The sequence below is a fragment of the Furipterus horrens genome, unplaced genomic scaffold (assembly GCF_987537825.1).
Source record: "Furipterus horrens unplaced genomic scaffold, mFurHor1.1.pri manual_scaffold_10, whole genome shotgun sequence".
In the NCBI taxonomy this organism is placed as follows: Eukaryota; Metazoa; Chordata; class Mammalia; order Chiroptera; family Furipteridae; genus Furipterus; species Furipterus horrens.
In genome coordinates, this window is record NW_028327180.1 from 16,711,583 (window position 1) to 16,737,401 (window position 25,819).

The following is a 25,819-nucleotide window of genomic DNA, read 5'->3' on the forward strand; positions in this document are numbered from 1 at the left end:
TTACAGTCCTCCACAGCTATGGAATGACTTATTGTCACTGAACTTAATGTAAAGTCACATCACACCTCTAAATGACATTTGGTAGCCCTACTTCAGTTTGATAAAAATCAAGAGTAATAGTCAAATATAGGGAATGTAAGACAAGAACAATTACATTTTGTTAAAAGTAGAATAAACTTCTGTATTTTGCCTTCGTTGTCATAATCATAACTTAATGTTTGTTTATTTTTATAAGGTAATTTTGATACTGTTTTTATATTGTTTCCTCACAAATATATTTGCCACTTGAAATAGTACCTGCTATACAACACTCATTAGGAAATTCTGTATTGTAGTTTGTGAATGCCTTTCAATAATTCTAGTCTTTTTTTCCCAATTTTTTTGAATACTGGTGGCAAAAAATCTAGTCAAATTTTTATCCTAATACTGTTATAAAATGAAGCCAGCTGATGATCTGTTACCAGGCTGTGACACAACTCACATTTGATATTTTTCATTTTTTATTGGGCATTTTCCAGCTTTTTCCAGAACTGAAATAAAGAACAACTTTTCCTTTTAAAATAAAACTCAATTACCAACAGAAAGAATATGAATAATTGAATTTCTTACAAGCTAACCTCTCCATTTAAGCTAGTAATCACTTGTTTTCTCGCTATCAAATGTTTCAGTGTTAATATTTTCTGGCTAGAGTATCAGAATGATGTTGAGCCCAACTTGGTTTTTGTTTTGGTTTTGGTGAGTCCCTGACTTAACAGGATTCTTGTAATTAGCTTCTCTAAATATTTCATTTGGATAACTTCCGTATGTATTCTACAATAAACTCCATGGTACAAAGAAACCTGAGAGATTTTTTTAAAACCCAACAAGTCAATTATAGAAGTAACAGATCAAACGGAACACCTGTCATGTAGTTCCCGCCTCTATTCATATCTAGTCTTTATGTTACACTTATAGTCTTGCCCTTCAACTAGCGTTCCTTTACTTGTTTTCCAATCTCATCCATAGAGGGAGAGAGACAGGGTGGGAGGGAGGGAGGGATGATGGATGAATGAAGAGAAACTTAAATTCAAGACTCTCAAGGAACTGGTATCAGCCACTGTGCTTCAATCCTTTCTGAACTAAGATGGGTAATCAAGAATTCTGTTTAGTGACTGCCAGCTGTTCACTTTAGAGTGAGCAAGGAGAATAGGGAAAAATAGCATTATGACTACACTAATAAAGTCATATAGTTTAAAGCTCGTTTTGAGAAACCACTTCCAAAAAATTTAAGTGAGTCTTTAAAAACAAGAATCTTGAAGTTTCTTTATGGCATCTATTGGTAATGGAATAGAACAACTCTAAGTCCAATGAAAGGAATACTTGACACTGTGGTTTCAATAGATTTTTTTTAATGAAGAATATCCAATGAATGGTTTATCCAAAGATACTTAAAAGTCATAAACTGACTTGTGGAAAACCTTTGGATATGCAAAGAAGCTTTGTCTTTTTGCCTGTTGATACCAAATTAATCCATGGCCAATGTTAATTTATCTCTTTGGGTAGATGGGTTCAACTCTTAAGATAGCAACATTGTATTGAAAACATTATTCTGCTTCTCAACATAAATGATGTTGTCTCATTTTTCTTTCTCTCATAGATGCGCACACTAAGTTCCCGACAATCCGGATGTTAGCTCTTTTGAGTACTGGATGTCCATTCACTGTAAGATGAAATATATAATCACATTAATAAATTTGTAATTAATATGACAAAATGTATGTTTCTGAAATTATAAAATATTACATGTAATTAAATATGGTTGTGCTAGACAAACAAAATATTTGACTTGGGCTCTTTTTCTTCAGTCGTATCGCTCTACATTACATATCATGCCAAGAGTCTCAGCAAGAGTCACTGTTGGACCAAAGACTTGAGAGAGTGGATGGAAGAAGCTGGGTTCCGCCAATAAACAGAGTGCTTGAAATAGGTTAAATACAACATATGTTTACACTAAGAATGACAGTGTTAGCTTTTTGCATTATAATATAATCAGTTCTGATACCGATGTTCAAATCAACATAAAGCACTATTTATAAAACAGATTGCTTGCACTTGATCTATCTTTATGTATAAAATGACTTCCCAAATATGAAAAAATAAGTCAATTTACTGTGGTTACCATTACACACAGTGCTAATTTATGGTTAGGGTAGTATACTTTGGGGACCTATTCTTATAAATCAAAAAACATAACCAACTATCAAAAAACAGTTCAAATTATGAGAAGAACAATTTACGTTACTAAAAGGAAGTGAATGACTTGTGTTGTAAAAAAGAAGCGGGGCAGTGTTGCTGTTTTTATGGTTATATATAGTGTTAACAGACAAAGAGGGGAGGGAAGGGAGAACAGGGAAGGGAAGGGAAACAGAGGGAAGGGGAGGAGAGGGAAGGGGAGGGGAGAGAAGGGGAGGAGAGGGAAGGGGAGGGGAGGGAAGGGGAGGGGAGGGGAGGGGAGGGGAAGGAAGGGGAGGGGAGGGAAGGGGAGGGGAGGGAAGGGGAGGGGAGGGGAAGGAAGGGGAGGGGAGGGGAGGGGAGGGGAAGGAAGGGGAGGGGAGGGAAGGGGAGGGGAGGGAAGGGGAGGGGAGGGAAGGGGAGGGGAGGGGAGGGGAGGGGAGGGGAGGGAAGGGGAGGGGAGGGGAGGGGAGGGAAGGGGAGGGGAGGGAAGGGGAGGAGAAGGAAGGGGAGGGGAGGGAAGGGGAGGGGAGGGAAGGGGAGGGGAGGGAAGGGGAGGGGAGAGAACGCTAAAGAAGGGAACAGCAAGGAAACTTTGCTGTTCCTGTGGGCCTGAGCAGATAGAGCAGAGCCCACAAGCTGGCCCTCAGTTTGGGGTTCCAGTTCATGTCACTCATGTGGCTCAAAACATCTTTAAAAAGTTAGTGTTGGGTCCTAAGAATAAATGTGAAACCTCTTTGGAACAAGGAAACTTTAACAAAGGCTTTTATAATATGTCACAGAAACATATTTTATTATCCCCCTGTATGTTACAATGTGGTATTACATGGAAAAGCAGTATCCATAAAATGACCCAGTTTTTTTTTAAAAAATTATATGCATAGGAAAACACATACAGTGTTAAATACCAAAATATTAACAGGGGGTGAAATTTTAATCTAACTCTAGTTCTTTTAGTTTATCCATTTCTTCAACAAAACATATTATTTATGCAAAAATAACAATATTAGAGATTTTCAAGTTTCTAGATTGAAATATAGGATAGCAAGTCATTTTTTGTAGATAGTGGATAAATAATTAGAAGTTAGGTATCTTTCTTTATACTTTAATAATTGAAAGAAATGATTTCAAATTGGGAAAATATTCAAATAAAATAAATAATATGCGTAATATGTATTTTATAGGTTGTATTTTCAGAAAAGGAAAAATATATTTTTCTCAAAGGTTCAAAGTATGCTTTTGTCCTCTTTTCCTTTAAACCATCTACCAGATTTTCACGTTCACAAATTTATTTTATAACTTTTAATGCAATTTCCATGACCTGTGCAAATTATATATTATTCTACATTACTGACTACTTCCTGTGAATGCTTCGCAATGAATCTTTGTAGAGCAATTTGGGAAAAAAATGAACATGGATTGTTTTAGGAAATAAAATACACATTTAGGTCACTGAGATCCTAATGTATCCTATTTGTTCAGGTTCATGTTACACGCTACAGAGTGATGTAAAGAGCACTAGCTGAGACTGTTCTGGGTCGCCATTTCCTAACCCAAAAGCAAGCGAATAAAAGCAAAAAACTGCAATATTTTGCTACTCAAAGAAATTTAGTTTAAAAAAAAATAAAAGAGAGCACCTTCCTAACAAAGAATCAAAGCTCTGCCTACCAGAAGATGCTTTATAGTCAGTATAAAGCAAAAATATAGTCCTAGATGGCAAACAATTAAGAACATATTTCAGTAATTACACTTAATGCTAGCATATAGCAGGAGTCCAGGTGTGAACGCAAGCCGTATGCACTTTAGTACTTCAAGTTAAGGTAGGTCCAGGACTTGGGCAGAACACTCCCTCCAGGGATCTCTCTGCAAACAAAGACCCAGAAATCACCTTGGAGGAAGACTCTTAAATAGGAGAAGAGTGAGCTGAGTATTTTCATCTTGGTCCAATAAGACAGTGGCAGTTGGTGGGGATGGATGCCTATATATACTTGGAGCTGCCTCTTGCTAAGAAGATGTTGCTTCCATTCTCCAGTTCCCGCTTTCCTGCCCTCCCACCCCCAGGGAGATTCTGACCTTCAACTTCCTGAGAGGAAGGCCCAATGATAAAATGACAGAACTGAAAGGCTGCTTTTCTACCTCATGCCCTTGAGATGCAGAGGGCGCAAGACACCAGCACTCCGAGATGAGGCAACTGTGGTTCAAAAGTCAGAGAGGGCCTTCCCCCTCTAGGAGGCTGGCTTAGTGTGAAATCAGCAACATATAGCCTGGGCAGGTACTGGTGGCAACAGCTTTGGCAAGACATCTTTACTTCCCTGAGCTTCCCAGTGACCACAGCAGACAGTATGAAAAAGAGCAGGGTATATGGAATACTATGCTACAGCCTAGAGGGGTGTATTTATGAGCACATGTGAGATATTCTAGAATTCCTGGAAAAAACTGTAATGATGTGGAAGGCTTTCAAAGAGATCAGAGGTTGCATAAGAATAGGTAGAAAATTCTACATGTCACTATTTTTGTAATTATGCATGTATCTACATACACGCATGTATCTACATACATGCATCTACATACACGCATGTATCTACATACACATATGTGGGAATATATGTAGTTGGGTTTTGTTTTGAAATAATAAAGTTTTGGTTCTCCCTGCTCACTGTTCCAGCTCCTGACTGTGCCATTCAGACAACAGTAGTGGCTTTTTTGAGAGTGACTGAAAATAAATCACCTAATTCCTGGTATTTATCAATTTTGAAACAAAGAAAAATTATAGAAGAGTTCCTCATTACCAAGCCATTATTATATGAAATATTAAAGAGACTTATTTAAGAAAAAGATCAAAACTATGAACACTAAAATGACAACAAACTCACAACTATCAACAACTGAATCTAAAAAATAAGAACAAAATCCAACTTAAAAAATTATAAATAGCTAATAAATATTCTATGCTCAAGTTTTTACATAACAGCTCCTGCGTGTAATCTTTAAAACATGGGGGAAGAAAAGCTATTTAATAAACATAACTACTTAAAATGAGGTGAATAATTTTGTGACAGTCCATGCAGAAAAATCCTAGAACAAAGAAGACAACTGCATTCCAAGAAGGTTTGAAAACACAGAGCAAAAACAACATGTTCTAAAGGAAGTCTTCCACTTGGACGAGTGTGGCTTTCCTCACAATGTATAGCACACTTTGCGGATCCAAGAAACCAGAATCTACAGAACTTAGCACATGGAATGCAGGGGTACGGAACATTGTGTGGTGACACAATGTACAGGGAATCGGAATTGGACTAGCAAACTGGTGACAGAAGGGAAGAGGGGATGCTGATGCGCTCTCAAGAAAGGGCCAAGCATCACGTCCCCTTGCACCTTGCCTTGGGGGATGAGAAAACAGAAACCTTAATAACTGAGAGCTCGTATAGTTGATGGAGAAATCCGGAAGTAAAGAGGTTTTGTTAAAAGGGGCTGTAAACCTCTTGGATAAAGCCACGTGGCCAAGATGGCACTGCAGCAATAGGTATGGACAGTGTCCAGATGAAAGTCCTGCAGCCTGACAGAACAAACTGCAGCCCACAGTGCTGCGAGGAAACCTACTGAGGTTGTGGAGTGTCACACAGGCATGGGGATCCTGAGAACACTGGCTGACTAAGAGAGGCCCACAGCCCATACAGGAGGGAACAGTGAAGAGGCACCTCTGGCGGATACTAAGATTGGACGCCAGTGAATGGCTCCCAAAGTTTAGGTGGCATGATTTCCACCACAAGTGGCCAGCAAGATGAAAAGGTCACATTGAGGATGTCTCTCATGATTTAAAAGAAAATGAGAAAGTAGGCCTGTTATAAATGGGTACCTGACACAGAGTAAGAATAAAGGACAAATTTAGATCACATACATGTACAATCAGAGTGGCATAAAAGCACAAAAGTTGGAAATACAGTTAGAAATATAGAACATTGAGATGAAATAAGTCAGTCCAATTATTCATGGGAAAATATTCTCTATGTGACTTGACTTTTCATACTGTGCACCCAAGAATACAAATTTCATAGTAAGTAATATCAAGTCACTAAAGTGGTGGGGAAAAAGGAGCTGACCTAAGTAATTTAGGGAAACAGTGTTTTGACTAGAAACTGGAGGCTAAAGACAAAATGCAGATGGATACAGAGAGACGGATAGATTCAGAAATAATGATAAACATGTCTACAAACACGGGTTAGTACTCATTATTTTCCACATCTGTCCACTGAGAGAGGCTGGAAGCAGTGATGCCTCAGTATCAATGAGCACATCCAGTGCCCAGATTTTGGTTCCTAAAGACTGTTCTCCAAAAAGAAAAAAAGAAAGAAAGAAAATAAAAGAAAAGAAAAGGAACCAAGACTCCTTAGGGAAATGATTAATTCTAGGGCTAGGGCAGGGTTAATACAAGCTGAGTCTGCAGAATTTTGTAGTGCCAAAGTTAGGAAGCACTTTACCTCTGTGATGATCTTTCAAAAAAATGTATAACCTCAGCATCTTATTACTATACAACAATAACAACAATAACTAACAATAGTTGCCATTTAATGTGCATCTCTTCTGTGCCAGGCACTGCAGTGAGCGCTATATCAGTAACATGTTTCTTTGGGCTGTGGCAACTCTTGACCCACATATGGATTGCAGAAGCTCTCATAACAACTCGCTGGAAACCAGAGCACTATTTACAGCATTCGTTTTCAAAGTAGGTTTATGTTACGTCACATTATTATTTGCCTTTTTATATGTTTGTCCTGTATCTTCAAAATATCAGTAATTCACTTCTTTGTCACACTGCCTTGATCTCTAAGACAGTATCTTTCAGATAAACAAGAGTTCAATAAAAAGTTTTGATAATGCTCATTTCTGCTTTACAACAATGACATCATATTATGCATATTTTTCTTTCTTCACTCAAGAAGATTTCATGAAAATCCTTCCAAGTTAACTAGCATAACTCCAATTCATTATTATAAATGGTACATAGTATTCTGTAGTATAAATAGACCATAATATTTCTCTATTGGTAAATGTCTACTATGTTCCCCCAATCCCCCCTTGACCAGTGATAAAATAGGCATTCTTATTTATAATGATTTTATTTTCATGTGGTACTTTGCTAAGATGGAGTGCAGAATTCCAAGTATGCATGTTTAATTTTAATTGATATTGCCAAGATGCTGTCTAACACACTATGAAGTTCACATACCTGGCAGCAATGTGTAAGTACTTTTTTGTTCATATCCCAAACAGCAGTAGCAGTTATTGTTTTATTTTGTTTTGTTCTAATTTTGGCCAATCTAAAAGCTGCTAATCCAGTGAGTTTCCTCACCTACTAGTGATTATGAGCATCTTTGCATATTTTCAGTAGCTGCTGGATTTTTGTTTTGTGATTTATTTCTCTGGAACTTTGATCTATTTTTATTACACTGCCCCCTTGTTCTCAATTTAAAATAGCTCATTGTAATAAACCTCTGTTTGCTACAATGCAAGTCCACATCAATTTTTAAAATTGATTTGTTTGTGGTGTTTTTCATAGAAAATTTTTAAAATTTTTATAAAACCAAAGTAATTTTTCTTCTCTTTTATATTCTTTATTGAGCATCTGTCCTGCTCCTAACTTGAATATGCAGTTCTTTATATTTTTTTTCAGAATTATAAATCAATTAGTTAATTAATTGACTGTTTAATTTATTTACAGTTTTTAATTTTCTCAGTATCTTCTTTTAATATATTATTATCAAATGATTTTTCTCCTAAAAGTGTTGCTATAATAAATTATGGAAATAGAACTCTTAATTCATGAAAACGGTATATAGTATTACTACAGTGATCTACTAGGAAATGCTCACACCGTGTTTCAATATTTATTTTAGTCTACATTAGGAACAGCACAGTGAAGACACAAACTACAGAATGGCTAAGAGCATGAACTTTGGGATCAGAAAGACCAGAATTCAGATACTGATACTTCTAACTTAGAACCTTTGTGATCTCAGGAAAAATGAGCTTGCATTTCTTCATCTGTAAAATGAAGATAATAACAGTTCCCACTTCAAATGAATAGTACAGGAATTTAATGAGAAAATACTCATAAAGCATTTGTCTTAGAGTTGAATGCATAGTAATTTCTTAATAAATATTAGCTATTATTATTATTATTTCCCTTCTCCTCTTTTTTTTTGTCCCCCTCCACTGCAATGGAGATTAGTTTATCACTATCTGCACATATATGTTCCCCCAGATTGTTTTCTCTAACCATTTTCTACATAAATGTTATGTATCTACCATTCTACATTCTAATGCGAAGACCACAGAAATGTAATTTTTCCTCCATTCTGATTGGTTTTTAACACAAACAATACTGCCTCCCCACCCACATACATACCCTACAAATACTAAGGAATATAAATTCTTGCTTTTCTTCATTCTCTTTAGATAAATCTATTTGGTGTAGCCAAGTGCTCTATTAACACTGGTCCATTCTTCCCTCCCTCTCCCCTCTCTCTTCCTATATGAGCATGGCTCTGGAAATACTGTAAGACTCAGTCTGAAGGGGTGCCTCAGACTTCCTTCTCCCAGACCTTGAAGCTAGGCAATGACAACTTCTAGGTAAGCATGTTTATAAAGGTGAGTGTATAAATCCCTTTTCATACAGAGTCCACATCTGTGCAAAGGCTTAAGAACAGATAGGTTCATAGGGTAAATATGCTCCCAGTCATACTTCACCACTAGATGTCACTCTTTGTCACATCTAAGCAAATGTGGGGGCCCCCTCCTACTACCAAAATTCTCTGCACTCTAGGCACTTGTCCCACGCCTGAGATACATCTCACAGTAACATTGATTTTGCCACTCTGGAAACAAATAATAAAGATTCATCTTAAACATAAGACCAAGGCTGACTCAGAGCATCTTCTGATCAAAATAGGAGAACCTACTTTTCTCCACCAACCAGGATCTCATTTAATAGGTCCCCACGTCCAAACGTCTAAGCCACACCTGCGGTATTCCTGGCTCAGAGAGTATCCACCTTTCCAAGCTTTACCACGCCAGAGGCTGATGGCATCCCTTCCTTTATCCCCTCAGACTGTGTTAGTACCGCTAGCAAGAACTCAGATGGGTCTCTGACTTTGTGACATAGTGACTATATGACTTTGCCATATAAAGTTATGCAATCATGATCCAGTTATTCTCAGTTCCCCCAGATTCATTCCACTATTGCTGATAGACCACATAAATTAATTCTCAGGCTCAAAATCTAGCATTTTTAAATTTAAAAAAATGTTTAAATAGTTCTCCTATAAACAAACCTCACTTTAATAAAGATCAATCTTTAATCATACTCTCAAATGCATCTATTTTTTTTATTTATTCTATTGCCATAGTTCCTTGATTTTGAGAGACAGAATGAGTAATGTTACATCTTAGAGTTTTTTATCACTTGGTATCAACTGTATTGGTAGTGAATGTTTTAAGTACAGGGTGAGCAAAAGTTGGTTTACAGTTGGAGAAGACAAATAATACAATAACTAATAAATAATAATAACAAAGTCACGTGAAACACAGTTTATTCTTGTATTATAACAATAATAAAGCCTGCATGTAACAGCATTTATTCTTATAATAATAATAAAGTCTGCATGCAACAGTTTATTCTTGTATTCTTATTTATTAATTATTGTCTTGTCCAACTGTACACCTATGTTTGCCCACCCCTGTATATTATGCATCACCTCATCTCTAGATGGTACATGAATATTGTGTACCAGTCTAGACAGTTTCATGCCTGAGACAATTTGTAATACAATTTGTGTCTATAAGACATAATAAACAGGACAGGTTTATTCTGCTTCCTCTCAGAAGGATTGCAAACACAAAGGCCTTGTGTTAAATCTTCAGAAAGAAAATGTTGACTAGACTGATATTGTTCAAGCAAATTCAATAACTAAAGGCAAGAGGTTTTTTTTTTTTTTTTAAATCCCTGGGTCTTATTTTGTGTCTGACACTGTTTTAAGCTCTGTCTGTGTATCATTTTATTGACCTCTTATCACAGCCCTGTGTGATACAGACCAAGCAGTGCGGGGGAGACGCCCGACTCCGATACAGCAGCAGCAATAGCAGCAACAGCAGCAATGAGTTTGCCTGACTTTTCTCATTTACTCGTGATCCCAGCCCTGTTAGAAGTCATTCCTATCAGTCTCATTTTCCAAATGAGAAAAAACCATGGTTCCCAGAAGCTGAATAGCTTCTATGAGGTCAAATATTTACTGAATGACAAGAACAGGGTTTAAATCAAGCCAGCCAATAGTCTCCATCCTTTTGCTTTCTGTCTGGATATTGATTACCTCCATATATTTAACTGAGACATATATTTATATTTTATACAAATATTTTATGGACATTATGATGTTATCTCCAGGAATTAAAATATAAAATAGTTATGCAAGCATTTATAAACATTTTCTATTCTTGGATATTGACTCTACAGTGAATATTGTGGCTTGACTTCCTAGTTCTAGAGCAACTGCATTAAAAAAACAACAAAAAAAAACTACTCTTTCTGAGATGCCCTTGAAACTAAGACTAGACTCTGGATGTTAATTACCCTATTTCGATTAGCTACATCCTTATAGGCTCTGGAAGGCAAAAATGATGTGGAGATCTTTTTCTTACCTTCCACCCTCCTTTGTTTTTTCTTTCTTTTTTTTTTTTACTTTTTTAATTTTCTGCTAGCAGATAGATTCAAGGAAAGGTAAGTTTGTTCTGCTACTGTTCCAAAGACTGTTATCTCTAACAGATTCCTGGGTGACTGGAAGTATTTACAGCAGCAGGAGCAGCAACCATCACATCTTGCCAATTTCACATTCTGGTTTCCGGATCCGCTATTGAGGTGTGTTCTTGAATTCGCAGCTCCAATGGCAGCCCCCAAGGCAAGAGCCTCCCTGGTGGGACAGGCCTTCGTGGCTCTGAGAGCCATTCCTGGAAGCTTCAACTAGAAAGCACCCCTTCAGTCCCCAACAATTTTTTAAGTACATAACTTACTGTATTACATTTATTTCTTCTTAACATGCCTAGTGTGCTTTTCATTTCCTGAGCTGAGCCTTGACTGACATGCCTTGTTGGACTTGGATCGCTGCCATCCGGAGCGGAGGCCTCGCTGCGCCTTACACTTTTGCCCCTTCCTGCGTTCTGCCCACCTTCCTCACCCGACCCTCCCTGCCCTAGTCCTCCGGTCCACTCGCTACTTCAAAATCTTTTATGAAAACAATGTTGACAGTCAAGTCCAAAACATTTCCTTTGGTTCCAATTTAGAAATGTCACTATCACTTTGAAATTAAAATTCAAGAAATAGAATGTTCAGATTTTGATTTGTTTGAAGGCAATAGACACAACGATGTTCCGAATGGAAGAGGGTTTTATTTGCTCGTTTTTCTTTTCTGGCGAATTGAAACTGGGAGTTACGACCCGACCCCTGGCCCCACCGTCTGGCACTGTCACCACTGGCGCTACCTACACCTTTGCTGCTGCTCATGTTACTTCTCCACCCTGTCCTGAAAATTCTGCTTCATAAAGGAGTGGACGTACTTTACTTGGTACTTGGCACTTGCCACAGAATAGAAATACCTTTAGGACATGTGTATACAAACTAGAATTCAGGGTCCCTTGCCTCTGCCACAGTTTTGCACAAAATCCTTTGTGCAAAACATAAGTTTTGAAAATTCCATCTTTTTTCTTTTTTTTTCTTTTTTAGGATATTCTTTATTAGCAAAATTGAGCCCAAGAGTAGCCATTAAGGAAGTCCAAAATCCATTTGCTTATAAAGCTCCATAAACTTCTTATCGCATGATATATATTGGTACCAGAGCACCTTGCTGAATTTGTACTCACATGCACACTATAATAAACACCGTACATATTTATATGCAATGGCTGTTGGGAAGACTCTCAGAAGGGTAAACAACATTTGGGAAAACCAACAGCCATTTGTTTCTTTGTACCTGACCAAAAATACACTCAGCTGGTATTTGTGCTACTGCACAGGTGGGCGCCTTCCGCCCATCTGATACGTCTGCTCCCATTGTCTTTTCTTGCAGAAAAGAGAGCAGAGACACAGATCAAAAACTATAACCGTGTCCCAAAATGCCACCGCCAGACCAGGAACTGTCCTAACAAAGGACAAAGCCCAGGTCACCAGGAGCTGGGTTAGCTCCTACTCTGTGGTTCCTGGATGGCAATTGAGAAGGGCTTTGTACAAAAAAAATATGTATATTAAGTAACATACAATTTTCACTCTCAAATAGTCTTCAACGTGACTTTGAAGTAAATCAGTTTACTGCCTTTCTGTGGAAAGAACGGGGAGTTTTTGCACTCTTATTTCTTTCCATATTTTCTATAAAAGTATCATACCCATTACTATTTACTTATTTTATTGTGTTTTTTTTTTAACATATTTTAAGTCCTTGATTCTGCTTCCCAGTTTATGTTTTGGTAATGTTTCCACTGGAAGTAAGAAATTTCTTTAGCAAATAGTATTTGATACCGTAAGATTATTTAAATTTAATTTTATTATAAATAATCATTTGATGAAATAAATAGATATCTACTCCATCGTCACTGATGGGACCAGCAGGAGAATATCTGAGCATTTTGTTTCCAGTGACTCATTATTAACATTTACAAACATACTATAAGTGTGAAAAAAATTATACAGTGAAAATCACTAACATTCTATAATGAATATTTTACTGGATTTTTTAAATCATATATGTCTCCACCTATTTGTTTTACTTTGGAGATTTTGTAATAAGATAGTAAGAGGAATCAGCTGAAAACCATGAAAAAAAGTATGATTAGTTAGAAATCTCCCCCAGATGTTTTCAACGCTTTGCCTTTGTTTTTGCCTACCTGAAAATTACTGTCAAAATCTGGAGAACATTTAAAGTGAGCACTGGGATTATCACTCATATCTCAATGTTTTCTGCAGGTTTTCCCAGTTTTCAATAAAGTCCGTTTGTTGAGCAGGAGGGGAGAAAGGGTTATCATTGAGTATCAAACTAATATATAAAGCTCCTTACATGCCAGTACCCTGCCCTCAGTTTTTAAATAATGGGATTTTATAAAAAGATTGAATAAAGGACTCAAAAGCGATAAACTAGAGAGCGATACAAGATGCTATTGCCAAAAACAGATAGCACTCAATTAGTTTTTTAAAGGCATTCCTATCACATCTCCTCCTAATATTAGCTTTCACGATAAACAATGGCCCACTGCAATATTGCCAGGATTGCCCAGCTGAGATGACAATGTGCAATGACAGACGATCAAGATCAGCCAAAATTGTTGCTGTTATTCACAAAGGGCACTCACTAGCCCTTTGGTTTTAAGATTATTCTATCTGTGACTGTAACATGAAACCAGATTAATATTTATGTGGTAAAAAGAGATAAGAAATGCATTTTTGCAAAAAAGTAAACAATTAGGAACTAAAAATACTTTTTGGGTCCATTTCAGCCACGAACTTATCTGGGTCTGATGTGTATACATAAAAAGCAACAAACATAAATCTTTCTGCTTTTGAAAAAGATTTTAAATCTTGTCATTTTATTCATATTGTGTTTGCCACAAATGAAGGAAAAGCAGGGAGGGGAAAAAAATCTCTACAACTTAACATCATAATACCTCCATTCACATGAGGTTATGCCAGTCTCCAGTGTTCAAATATATGAATTAGTACATTAATCTACCAGGTCAAATTAAAGTTTAAAATAATATTTTATAATTTGTTCTTTTTCTCCAGAAGACAGAAAATTTCTAGTTTTAAAATCACCCAGAGTCATTATTTTAAATGATCTAACTAAAAAGTATATTTTGGTGTATTGGCTAATTTCCTAGGATTGAGAGTCAGTTGACCTTTGGAAAAGAAAAAAAAATTTTATTTAGATGACAGAACTAAAGTAAGACATGTCAAAATCTTTGTAATGTTATAATAGTTGCATTTCAAGACATAAGGCAATTGCTTGCTTATGATAAACAACAACAAAAATTCTTAACATTATCTGTGAGGCTCTATAAGGTCTGCCCCTTCTTATTTTTCCAATCTCATCTGGAATGATGCTCACAGGGTTTCTAGGCAAGTCAACTCTCCAGTTTTCTCCTGCTTTAATGAGCTGCTGTTCCTCAGTCTTAAGAATTCTTCCTCTTTTTCTCTGACTTGGTATCATATTCTTTGCCTTGAACACTCCACTATCTGGCCCCCACCCTTGGCTGTCCTTATCCAGTCCCATGCCCTTAAATATTATAAATGTATTAATGGCTATCAAATGTATATCTACAGCTTCAGTGGCTCCCTGAACTCCAGATTTGGTGTGAAAGGGGGCCCTAAGATCCACTGCATACCATGGGAGGCAGGCAGGGGCAGGAATTAACACTTCAGTGATGTGCTAGACTGCCAAGGGTCTGTTTCACACACCTCCTCCCAATTCTGCGTTCAGTGACATGTTGGTATCTTGAAGTTGGCCATATTGACAATATTTAGTCCATGAAAATAATCAAACACTGCAAATCCTCACCCCACTCCAGAGCTAGCTTAAGAGTATACTATAGCCTATACTACACTAGAAAGGTCCAAGAAAACCAGGGCCAAAGAGATGCTGAGCAATTAAAACAATTTTTTGTAGGTGTGGGGAAAATTATTATTTTAGTTATTCTTTGAAGATCATTTTCAAAATCTATTGCTTTGGTTTATTTAAAGCATCTCTATATGCAAAAAGTTCCAAATCCTGATCAGCAGCTAGATTTGGTGGCTTTGGGATATTTAACCTCTTCATTCAGATGGAGCAACAAGGCTAGGCAATGTGTGAAGTCAGGGGAAACATATTTCATTACTCTAAGGAAAATTTTACTAAAAATTCTTATGTAGATTAAGATCATATGATACTGTTGTCTCTAACTCCTTCCCCATCCAGATATTTAGATCTGGAAGGAGATACTTAATACAAACCAGTCAATCTCTTTTTTTCTTCTGAAATGCGTAGGTCAGTTACCTGTTGATTACCAAGTTGGAGTCATATTTATATTTCTGTCTGATGTTGCTGCTGTGAAGGGCCATGAGTTATAGAACAGAGGAAATCAAACAGAAATTGGAGAATAAAGTGAATGGCAAAGAGAAACAGTGGTAAGAGATTTTGTGGTCCAGGAAAGAGTGGGAAAGAGGGTGAGCTGACATTCCATAACCTGGGCTTGACTGCCTGCACTTGGTCTCACGTGCTTCTGTGGTGTTCTTCCAATAAGTACCTTTTTCTGTTTCTAAAACTAAACTCCTGAATTTCATCCAAAACTATTTCATTGTCTTCTTCACAGCAGTACATTTCTCCATCCTTTCTTTTTAGGTGTTCAGGCTAAAACCAGTAGACTTTGATTCATTTTCTCTCACATCACTACATCCAATTCCACAGCATGTCCTATTGGCTGTATCTTCTGAATATATTGAGAGTCTGAATACTCCACATCATTCCCATTGTCAGCAAACTCTTCTAAGCCATCATTCCGTCTGCCCAGATTATGGCAATAGCTCTTAATAGTCCCTGCTTTGGTCCCTTTTCATCTCTCCCCAAACTTCCCTCAAGTCCTTTCTACACAGCAGCCAGAGTCAATCAACTCCCTCTTCAGATCAACACTCCATGAAGCTTTCTGTTTCTTTCAGGCTAAAATCCAAAATCCTTGTAATGACCCTCTTCGTTAGCTTTGTAACTGCACCTCCGAATATTTACCTCCTCACTTATTTCCTTCCCACTGCACGGGCTCCCCCGCTGTCCTGAAACACTCCAGGAACCCTCTCCGTAGACACTTCATCTTTGCTGTTGCTGTTACTTCTTATAATTTCTGTTCCTTACCACCTTCAGATGTTTAAATATCTCCTTCTAAATGCAGGGGGGGTTTTCCTGGCTAATTGATTCAAAGCACCACCTACTCCCAGGACACCCTTTCTCCTTCCTAGCTCCTTTCTGCCCTATAATTTTCATGCTGATAACACAGTATAGGTTTGATTTATTTTTCACGCCACTAGAATATAAACTCTTTGTTGGAAGAAATGTTTGACTATTTAAATCTCAGCTGCTTCCTCATGTGCCTAGAACGGTGCCTAGCATATAGTAGATGCTCAGCAAGCTCTTGAATAAATAAACAAGTCAATTCAAATAATAAATTAAAATACTTGTAGGGGTGAAGTTGGAGAAGTGGCTGAATTGCACAAACTGTTTGCCTCCACTGCCCTCATTCAAAGAGTTGAAATACTGCCAACTCTTTGTTTTGTGCTATTTAGATTCTGCATCTGTGTAGGTTTCGTTTCCAAAATTTGGGGATGTATAGTAATTTAGTCAGGAAAAACATTGTTTCTATGGATGCCTAGTAAACCGATTACAATGAAATTGGCACTGGGTCCTAGTTTTAATATGACACCATGGCATATTATCATTCTAATTTCCACTATGAAGTTTTTTTAGTGGCAGAATGGGTACTTTCCCAGGTCTTTTTTTTTTTTTTTAAGAACTTAGATAAAAATCTCATGTTGTGTTTGGCATCTGATCACTCAGAGCAATCTTCTTGGATTAAAACACAAGGTCAGTGAAAAGAAAGATAAAGTTATCCTATAGAATAGAAGGGAATAATCCCTTGCAAAACTGTCTCTAGATGCTAATGAACCAATAATAAAGAATGAAGTCCCCATAATTGGATGGTTTGAGTGATATTGTTCACATTATGTTTCAGTAATGCCAAAGGCAGGATTACCATGAGGCTTGGATATATCAATTAGGACAATAACACATATTTAAGGTCATCAGTTTTAATAATTGTTGGTTCATCTACTTTAGATCAGCATGTGAAAAAAATCCTTTATTTTAGTCTTAGTCTTATTTTGACATTATTGATCATGATCTTGAGCAGAAAAATAAAGGTAAATCATTCTGATGACTCAGTACCCTGAAATATACACAAACATGTATCTTAATGAGACAATAAGCAGTATTAAAATCATGTGGAGTCTCCCGCCCTCCGCAGGGTTTAACAGTAACACATTGTGTCTGTCTTGAATTTCTTGTGTCCACATATAAGATTTGCAAATCTGGTTAGATTGATCATTGCTTCCAGTGCCATATGTAGACACTTTAAATAATGATGTAGGAGATGCGTATTGGAGACAAAATTCATAGTCAATATATTTTGACTTGCTCATAAATCTAGGAAATTTAGATAATCTGTAGTCATTAAGTAATGTTTGAAATCATATCTGGATAATGAATACCTCGATGGTCCTCCGAGGATAATACAGATTCCAAACTAGACACTAGAATTTATACCACATGAATGTGATACTGAGATAATATGGTCAGCATTTTAGCATATTCAGTAAACCACATTTGGCATAATTCTGTTTTTTAATTGTACAATTAAAGTTATGTCACAAACTGAGTAGGTGATTTCAGGAATTCTGAAATATTCAGCCATAAAATTGAGTATTAAATTTGAACAGCTAATCTTTTTTGGCCAACTGTCTACTAAAGGGATGGGCTAAGCTCCTCCAAGATTAATCCTCATATTCTCTATAAAACATTAGAAGTTCTTATGTTACAGTTTCTATGAATATGAAAATCATGTAGGAAAGGTGAGGAAAAGTACATCTTCTAATGAAATTTGAGACCTTAGAAGGACACTAGAGATCGTCATATCTCAATTTTTTCATTTTATAAATAAGAAGTTCAGAATCAGTAAAGCAAATTGATACAGATCCACGTTAGTAGTTATAATTGCATTTAAGCAATTAAAGGGGACCCAAATAGGCTATCCCAAAATACGTCACTTTGGCTAAAGAATTATTTTGAGTTAAAGGCAATGGAGAGGCAGTAGATGCAGGAAAAACTCTGCTCTGCTACTCCCTGCCTGAAAGCAGGGGATACATTTTCCTCTGTGAAGATTTGCTCCTCCTCTCGCCCATAACATGAAGGGGAGAAGGACTTGCTATCTCACTGAAGACTGGAGATGGCACTGACTTGAGTCTGCACAACAAAACTTACTAAACAACCTTTCTATCCCATTAACTGTCCTACTCTTTCTCCTGTTCTTGTCACTTCTCCACAATCCATTGCTCTTTGTTAAAACAGTACTTAAGCCCTAGGGTTTAATTGCCTTTCTAGGGTTTTCACTTCTTTTCTGTGATGCCCGCCCCCCCACAGTTTGCATGTAAATATATGAATATCAATAAATTATATATGCCTTTTCTCCTGTTAGTTTTTCTTTTGTCAGTTAAATTTGCAGGCTTCAGTTGCAACCAAAGAGGGTAGAGGAAAAGTTTTCCCTTCCCTACATAATATACTTGATTATTTGCCACTTGGTTAAATAGCTAACATTATGAGTTTCATTAGAAATACCTATTTCCATAGCGTGTTTATAATCCAGATGTTGGTGATTTAGCTTTATTACTTTAAAAAAAATATTATACATCCTTAAAATTTTCCACACTATCCACTTCAGAACTCCATTTCTCTGCTACATGTGTTGAGTAAGGTGGAGGGATGGGAGATAAAGTGTGAGGTTGCTATTGCCATTCATCCTGAAAGAATGTTTTAGAAAGATACGAGTGGGAGAGGGAGCCTACTGTATTAATGTAGTGGCACTAGCTATATTGTTAACTGGTCTTAATCTGTCTCCTTATTAATACCTTTAACATAATTAACTGACTACTGAGCATCAGACACTAGCTAACAAAGAGTAGGTCATGATGACTATCCATAAAGTCTTACAAGCATATACATATTTTTTCAGCTATATGTATATAGCTGAAAATGAAGTGTACAATGAAGAGACTATAAACACTGAGCCAGAATAGCAGGAGGCCAAAAGCGTGAGTGGAACACTCTAACACTATACGGGTTGACAAAAATTATTAAGAGTTCATAAAAAGTTGTTTGTTAAGAGGAAGGTTTAAAAAAAAAGAAGGTGTTAAGTATGATGTGCTACTTTTATATTAATGAATTGATCACAAATTTATCTCCAAGACCCCTAGAAGCCAAGAAATTTTTTCTCCAAAGATACAGACCCAAATATCCAACTGACTTGACAAATCCGTCAAGTTTCACATGTTAACATACAACTTATGATCTTCCCTTACAAACCTGGTGTTCTTCCCTATAGATTTCCACCCTGTTTCTCAAGTGAGAAATTTGTCCAGCTTGACTCCTTCCATTACCAAATGAATGTGAAGTTTTTTCCTGCTAATTTTACCCCCAAAATATCTTCCAGATGAGTCCAAATCTTTGTTTTTCTCCCTGACTACCATAATTCAAACTATGACCAACCACATTTATTATTGCATTACGTGAGCAATTTGAAGTATGCTTAGTATGTACTAAATGCCTAATAAATATATTTGGATGAATAAGTGATTGACTGAACTAAATTTCTTGCACCCCGTTTGCTTACCCTTTAATTCATTTTCCAAGAGACAGGGTAATTTTTTCAGTTCTCTAATATTATCATGTCATTCTTTGATTTAAAATCCGCATTGGCTTTCCATCACTTTTAAATAAAAAAATTAATAAGCCTTAAAAGGCCCTGCATGAATGAATTCGTTAATGCTCTATCTTGTACAAAACAAGATGAGAAATGTAAGTCCCTGCACTTGTAATTTATTACCACTGCATGGGGTTTGGACTGTGGTGTCAACTCCCACACTGAATAATTAGGAACCCTGAACAAGTCATACTTCAGCAGATTCAAGAGGAGAGACCAGATTGGTGGGAAGGTGGTGAGCTCAGATGGCACACAATTTTGAAAATGAATATTTTTATTATAAATATTTTCAAACGTGAAGTAGAGAGACTATATAACAAATTCTATACACTCATCATGTAGATTTAGAAAGTATCAATATTTTGCATTCTATTTTCTTTTTTTGTAACTGAAGCATTTCACAGGAAATCCTAAGTCTCAGGTATCTTAATTTCAGCATGTTTCAATGGGCATCTTTAACAGGATACATGCTTTCTTGCAAGCTACAATGTCATTATAACACCTAACAAAAACAATAAGAATTCCTTAGATTCAAAGGCCATATTACAAATTTTTTAATTTAAAAAAAGTCATTTCACATATGAATTATTAGAATCAAGTTTTAAACCATTCCATACATCCTATTTAATTATGTCTCCTAAATCACTTAATCTGAAGCAGTCCTCTCCCCCATCTTTTTAAAATCTCCTCCGATGGATAGGTTATTAGTTGTCCTATAGGGTGTTCTATATTCTAGGTGTTTTAGTTTGATTTCTTCATGATCTCGTATAACTTATTTTACCAGGAAATTTTCTGTAAATTGGAAGTTAGCTCAAAGGACTTGAATAAATTTAGGTTTAATGTTCTCCTATATCTCCTTGAACCAAGAACACTTAAGTAATGCTGTGTATTCATATAGCATAACAGAGGAGACACAGAATATGTCTCCTTGGTGACACTAAATGGATGTAGGTTCAGATGGTGATAGACTGAGCCCTCTAATATAGAATTAACAATCAGACTTCTACCCAACAGCTTTATTCTTTGATGAGCTTTGTCTGAACTCGTTTTTTTAAGGATTACACAATGGTGATTTTTCTAACTCTATCAAATTCTTTCATATATATTTGCTGGAATTTCTCTGTAAGAAAAACTTTCCTTTGTCAATCAATGTTCTTTGTTTACACTAACATATAGTTCATATAGTTAAAGCAGAATAATTCTGAATTGTTTTCCTTTAATGAACTATAGGTGCTGGTCTAGGACCTAGTTTATTTATATGTGTGGGTTTTTTACAGCTTCACTGAAATATTTCACATACCATAAATTTATTTACTTAAAGTATACAGTTCAGAGGTTTGGGTATATTTACAGAGTTGTGCAATCCATAATTACAATTGGATTTTATAATATTTCAACACCCTCCAAAAAACTCATGCCCATTATCAGTATTGCCCATTATCCCTACTCCTCAGTTTTAAAAATCATTAATACAATTTCTGTATCTATAGATTTGCCTATTCTGGATATTTCTTATAAATGGAATGATGTAATGTGCCACATTTTGTGACTGGTTTCCTTTACTAAGCATAGCATTCTCAAGCTTTATTGATATTTGGCCATATATCAGCAGTTCATTCTTTTTAAATTGTTGAATAATATTCTATTGTATCAATATACAATATTTGATTTATCCATTTATCAGTTGATGAACATTTAGATTATTTCCATTTGGGTGCTACTATAAATAAAACTGTTATAAACATTTGTATAGGAGCTTTTATATAGACTTACATTTTCATTTCTCTTGGGTAGATACCTAAGAGTGAAAATGCTGGGTCATGTGATAATTCAAATATCTGCAGAGAATTTGCTTGATTAAGCAATTGCACTGCTTTGATGTGCACATCAGTGCCTCCACACAAGCTTATTTTGTTTTTTTTATTGGCCTATAATTTAACTGATACAGAAAACATCTTAGATGGAAAACCCATCCAGTAAAACCTAGCTAAGAGAATAGGAAGGAGATATATATATATATATATATATATATATATATATATATATATATATATCTGCCCCAGTGAAATCTAAGAATTTTAAAAAGGCCAATTCAAATGAGAAAGATGTCACAAAGCAAAACATATAAACATATCTATAGCTAACATTTGTTTTGATCACACATTCCTCTAGGAAACACATGGCAACTAGAAATAAAATTCCATTTTCATTGCCAGCAGTTAAAGGGCTAACCTGCCTTGGAAAGTTATTAGGGGTGTTATATGTGTTTTAAAACTTGGCAAGTGTCATTTTACACAAATGGTAGAGACTCACTTTTGCAGTAATGGTAGCTATTTCTATTACAGAAATATCATTTGCTGGATGTACCTTTCAGACAAAAACCAGTGTGTGAATAAATAGATTTCAGGTCTAATTAAGTGCTGCTCTTTGAAGAATGGTTTATATATGGTTACCTTGGAATTAATGTTTTATTTAAGCATTGTTTGTTTGTGTATAACGAAGGATGGGAAATAGAAAAGCATAAACTGAAAGGGATCCTAAGGGGTTTTATATATTGCTTCTCTTTAACCACTGAAGGTTTGTACCTGTCATGAGGTTGTCTGTTCCTTGCCAAAGAATGAGGGTGAATCTTAAATTATTCTAAGTAGTTCACTTCGATTTCTTAAACCCATTTCTATTAGGAGACACAAAAGTATTTTGAAACAATAAAGTGCTATGCAAATACAAGTTTTTATAATTAGTAGAAAAAAAGACTAGACATTTTGCATCTTATAAAAATCCTTGTTACTCTGAAAACAATAACATATTATTCTTCAGTTTTCTTTATACAAATAAAACTCACATTTTATGTTTTTCCTAATTAGCCTTACTTCTCAGTCTGATTTCATTCTCCTTACTGGACAATTGCCAAACTTACCATTACATGAATTCAAAATAACTAGTAAATTAGCAAAAACTGGGGTAATTATTGTTAAATTTTTGACATTTTTAACAGATAAGGGTCAACATCTAATCCAAAGTCAACCTTCTCTAATATTTACATTTTAATTTTTTATAACTTTTGATTATGAATATTTTAAAATACAAAAGTTAAAAGAATACTACAAGAAATACATGCATCACTAGTTGATCAATTTGATTCAACAATTATTAGCTTTTTCTAATAGGTGATTATCACACACCCACATACTCATATACACAATTTACCAAATTATTTGAAAATTGCAGATGCTACATAATAATACCATTGTCTCAGAAAAAAAATAACAATTTCCTAATCATATACAATGTCCAGTTCATGATCAAATTACTATAGTTTCCCCCCAAATGGTTTACCCATATTCCATAGGTAATTATTTTCATTAGTTTCTGGATTACTCTCCAACATTTTATTGAAAACTGTGTGTGTGCATGTGTGCATTCTTATGTTAAAGGAAGCATGCTCAACATAGTTCTACATCTAATTTTGTTCACGTAAAATGGTATCCTAGTGATCTCTGTATATTGGTGTGTATTGATCATCTTCATTTCTCTTCTTTCATAGGGTTACGATGAGTATGGGTTAATATATAGTGAGTGTTTATTGCAATGCCTATAAAATAGCAAACTCTCCATAAATTCTAATTGTTGTCTTTTACAAATGATTATATGAGAAGCCTGGTATTAATGAAGAAAAACATCTTGTCATTCTAAGGAGCATGCATATTTAAACACACATATATATGTAAATTTACTCCAAGGTATTTAATAATTTAATGAAATTTGATTGCAGACTCTGAATTGGTTATCGAAAAGCAGTCACAATACCTTTGTTGCTCACTGTCTTTAATTTTAGAAGCTGAAAATCTCTACTACTCAACAATGACTTAAAAGGCAGGTATCAAACATTGCATTTTAATGGTTAGATAAGCACTGCTTGCAAAACAAGTAAATAGAGTATAATAATTTTAGTGGTGAAACTATTTATAAATGATTACTTGCACTGCTAATGAAAGTGACAATTTTGCCTTGGCTGGTGTGGCTCAGCGGATTTAGTGCTGGCCTGCAAACCAAAGAGTCACTGGTTTGATTCCCAGGCAGGGCACGTGCCTTGGTTGCGGGCCACATCCCCAGTTGGGGGCATGTGAGAAGCAACCACACATTGATGTTTCTGTCCCTCTCTTACTCCCTCCTTTTCCCTCTCTCTAAAAATAAATAAATAAAATCTCTTAAAAAAAGAAAGTGACAATTTTTCTAATGGTTACATCATGAAAAAGTTACCATGATTTAAATGTTACTTTGACAAGGGTGGACAGTTTCCAGAATATTGAGGGCATTTTATTCATGCAATTTTGACTAAACATTAATTATGTTTTAATGCAAAGCTAAAAATGTTCAATTGGATCATGTGAAAATGGACTCAACAAGACACTGCTATGGAAGGGGGAGGTTGATACATTAATGTAATTTGTTATTTTTAATGCTGACTCTACAGAAAATTTGGGGTTGATGATCATCTTTTTTTTTTTTTTTTTTTTTTTCTGTTATTATTGCTGTGACAGACACATACATCCAGGTGCAGAAAGAATGAGAAGACATCTCTGAAATTTTGCATTCACTTGATGAATGACATTAACATATACACCAGTGTTAGATCCTTGCATTCCTCTTCTCTCAACAGCTTTCATTTTTCTATATTCCCTAGCAGAACATTAGTTCCTGTTGTGGAGTTCTAGGAAAAGTTATTCCTCATGATCTACCCATATCTTTACAGAATTCCAGGCAGAAGAAGCAGAGAGGGAGGTCTAAGGGCACAAAATAAAGAAGGGAACTTATGCTCAAGTGTGTCTGAGAAATTAGGATTTGCAGGTTTATAAATCTTTTTGGTGGGTATCTATCGGTTCTAAATTTGGATATATATATCCAATATTAAACTCTAGGCCATCATCAATTCTTTTGTTCCATGAAGGCAAAGTGAGGAGAGGCTTGGCTTCCAGAGGACTGAAGCAGAGAGAGAAAGGAGAGCACTATGGACTCAATGACATTCAAAAAGCTATGGTCTTTTTTTAATGAAATAACTGTACAAGGACCAATATACCATAAATGAAAATTTGAAGTTGTCTAACAATGCTTTAATTCACATGTACAACTATGAGGTTATAACATATTTATTAACTCTGACTCCAAAAAACCTCCGCTGCCTTGCGGCATACCTCTTCAGGGGAAAGGCTAAGGGAGTAAACCCCGACAGAAAATCCGGAGCCGGAGTCCCTAAGGCGGTTTGACGTTGTAGTCAACACCGGCAACTCCTGCGGCGCACCTGAAGCCAAGCTGTATTGACTCTGTCTTTCCCTTGGACCCTTCAGCGGTGAAGAGAGGGGGGGTCTGCTGCATGGGCAACAGCAGACCCTCCATATCACCCTGCCCAGGCTCTGTAGCTTCAGCTTCACTGGAGAGGACACTCCAGCGTCATCACAAGATGTCGATTCAACACGGGAGGAGACAGATACCGTGTCACTCCCGAGTCGGACTGCACAGCCATTCTCGGCGGTGCAGATAGACTCTTAAGAAGCTACACCATCGTCTCTCGAGACGGACGGCTGCCGAACGATTATGTACTTATTTAAACCTTTCTCTGTTTGGAGTATACCATGTTCTACAATTCTTTTAAATAATCATGCCTCTTTTTGTATGGTGCTTCACAATTTACAAAGCATTTTTAAGAACATGGTTTTATTTAAACCTTTTACCTTCTGAGTAGTTCCCTCTATTTTAGAAATGAAGAAACCTATGTTTTTTAATGATATATACCTACTAAATGGCCAAGCCAAGATGTTAATCAAGGTTTTTCAACCCCATCTCGTTATTTCCATTTCAACATGGTTACTTGCATTTCATGATATATATTAGTTTTTACATTTTTCATTATGATATACTTTCTCATAATCCTTAAATGCCATTCTTATTTGAAAATTCATTAAACAATATATCCAGTATAAGCATTTTTAAGTGAATGGAATCATTCGATTACCTTAAGAATTTT

The 25,819-nt window shown here is 36.0% G+C and overlaps 1 protein-coding gene across 1 annotated transcript in view; it reads right to left on the reverse strand.

Moving 5' to 3' along the window:
- Positions 1-1,595: 1,595 nt before the first annotated feature.
- The window catches only part of IQCM (IQ motif containing M), a 234,099-nt gene continuing 209,875 nt past the window's right edge, over positions 1,596-25,819 (reverse strand). The window contains exon 11 of the mRNA XM_090290157.1: positions 1,596-1,699. Within this exon, the coding sequence (XP_090146283.1) occupies positions 1,596-1,699 (104 nt within the window). The remainder of the gene's footprint in view (positions 1,700-25,819) is intronic.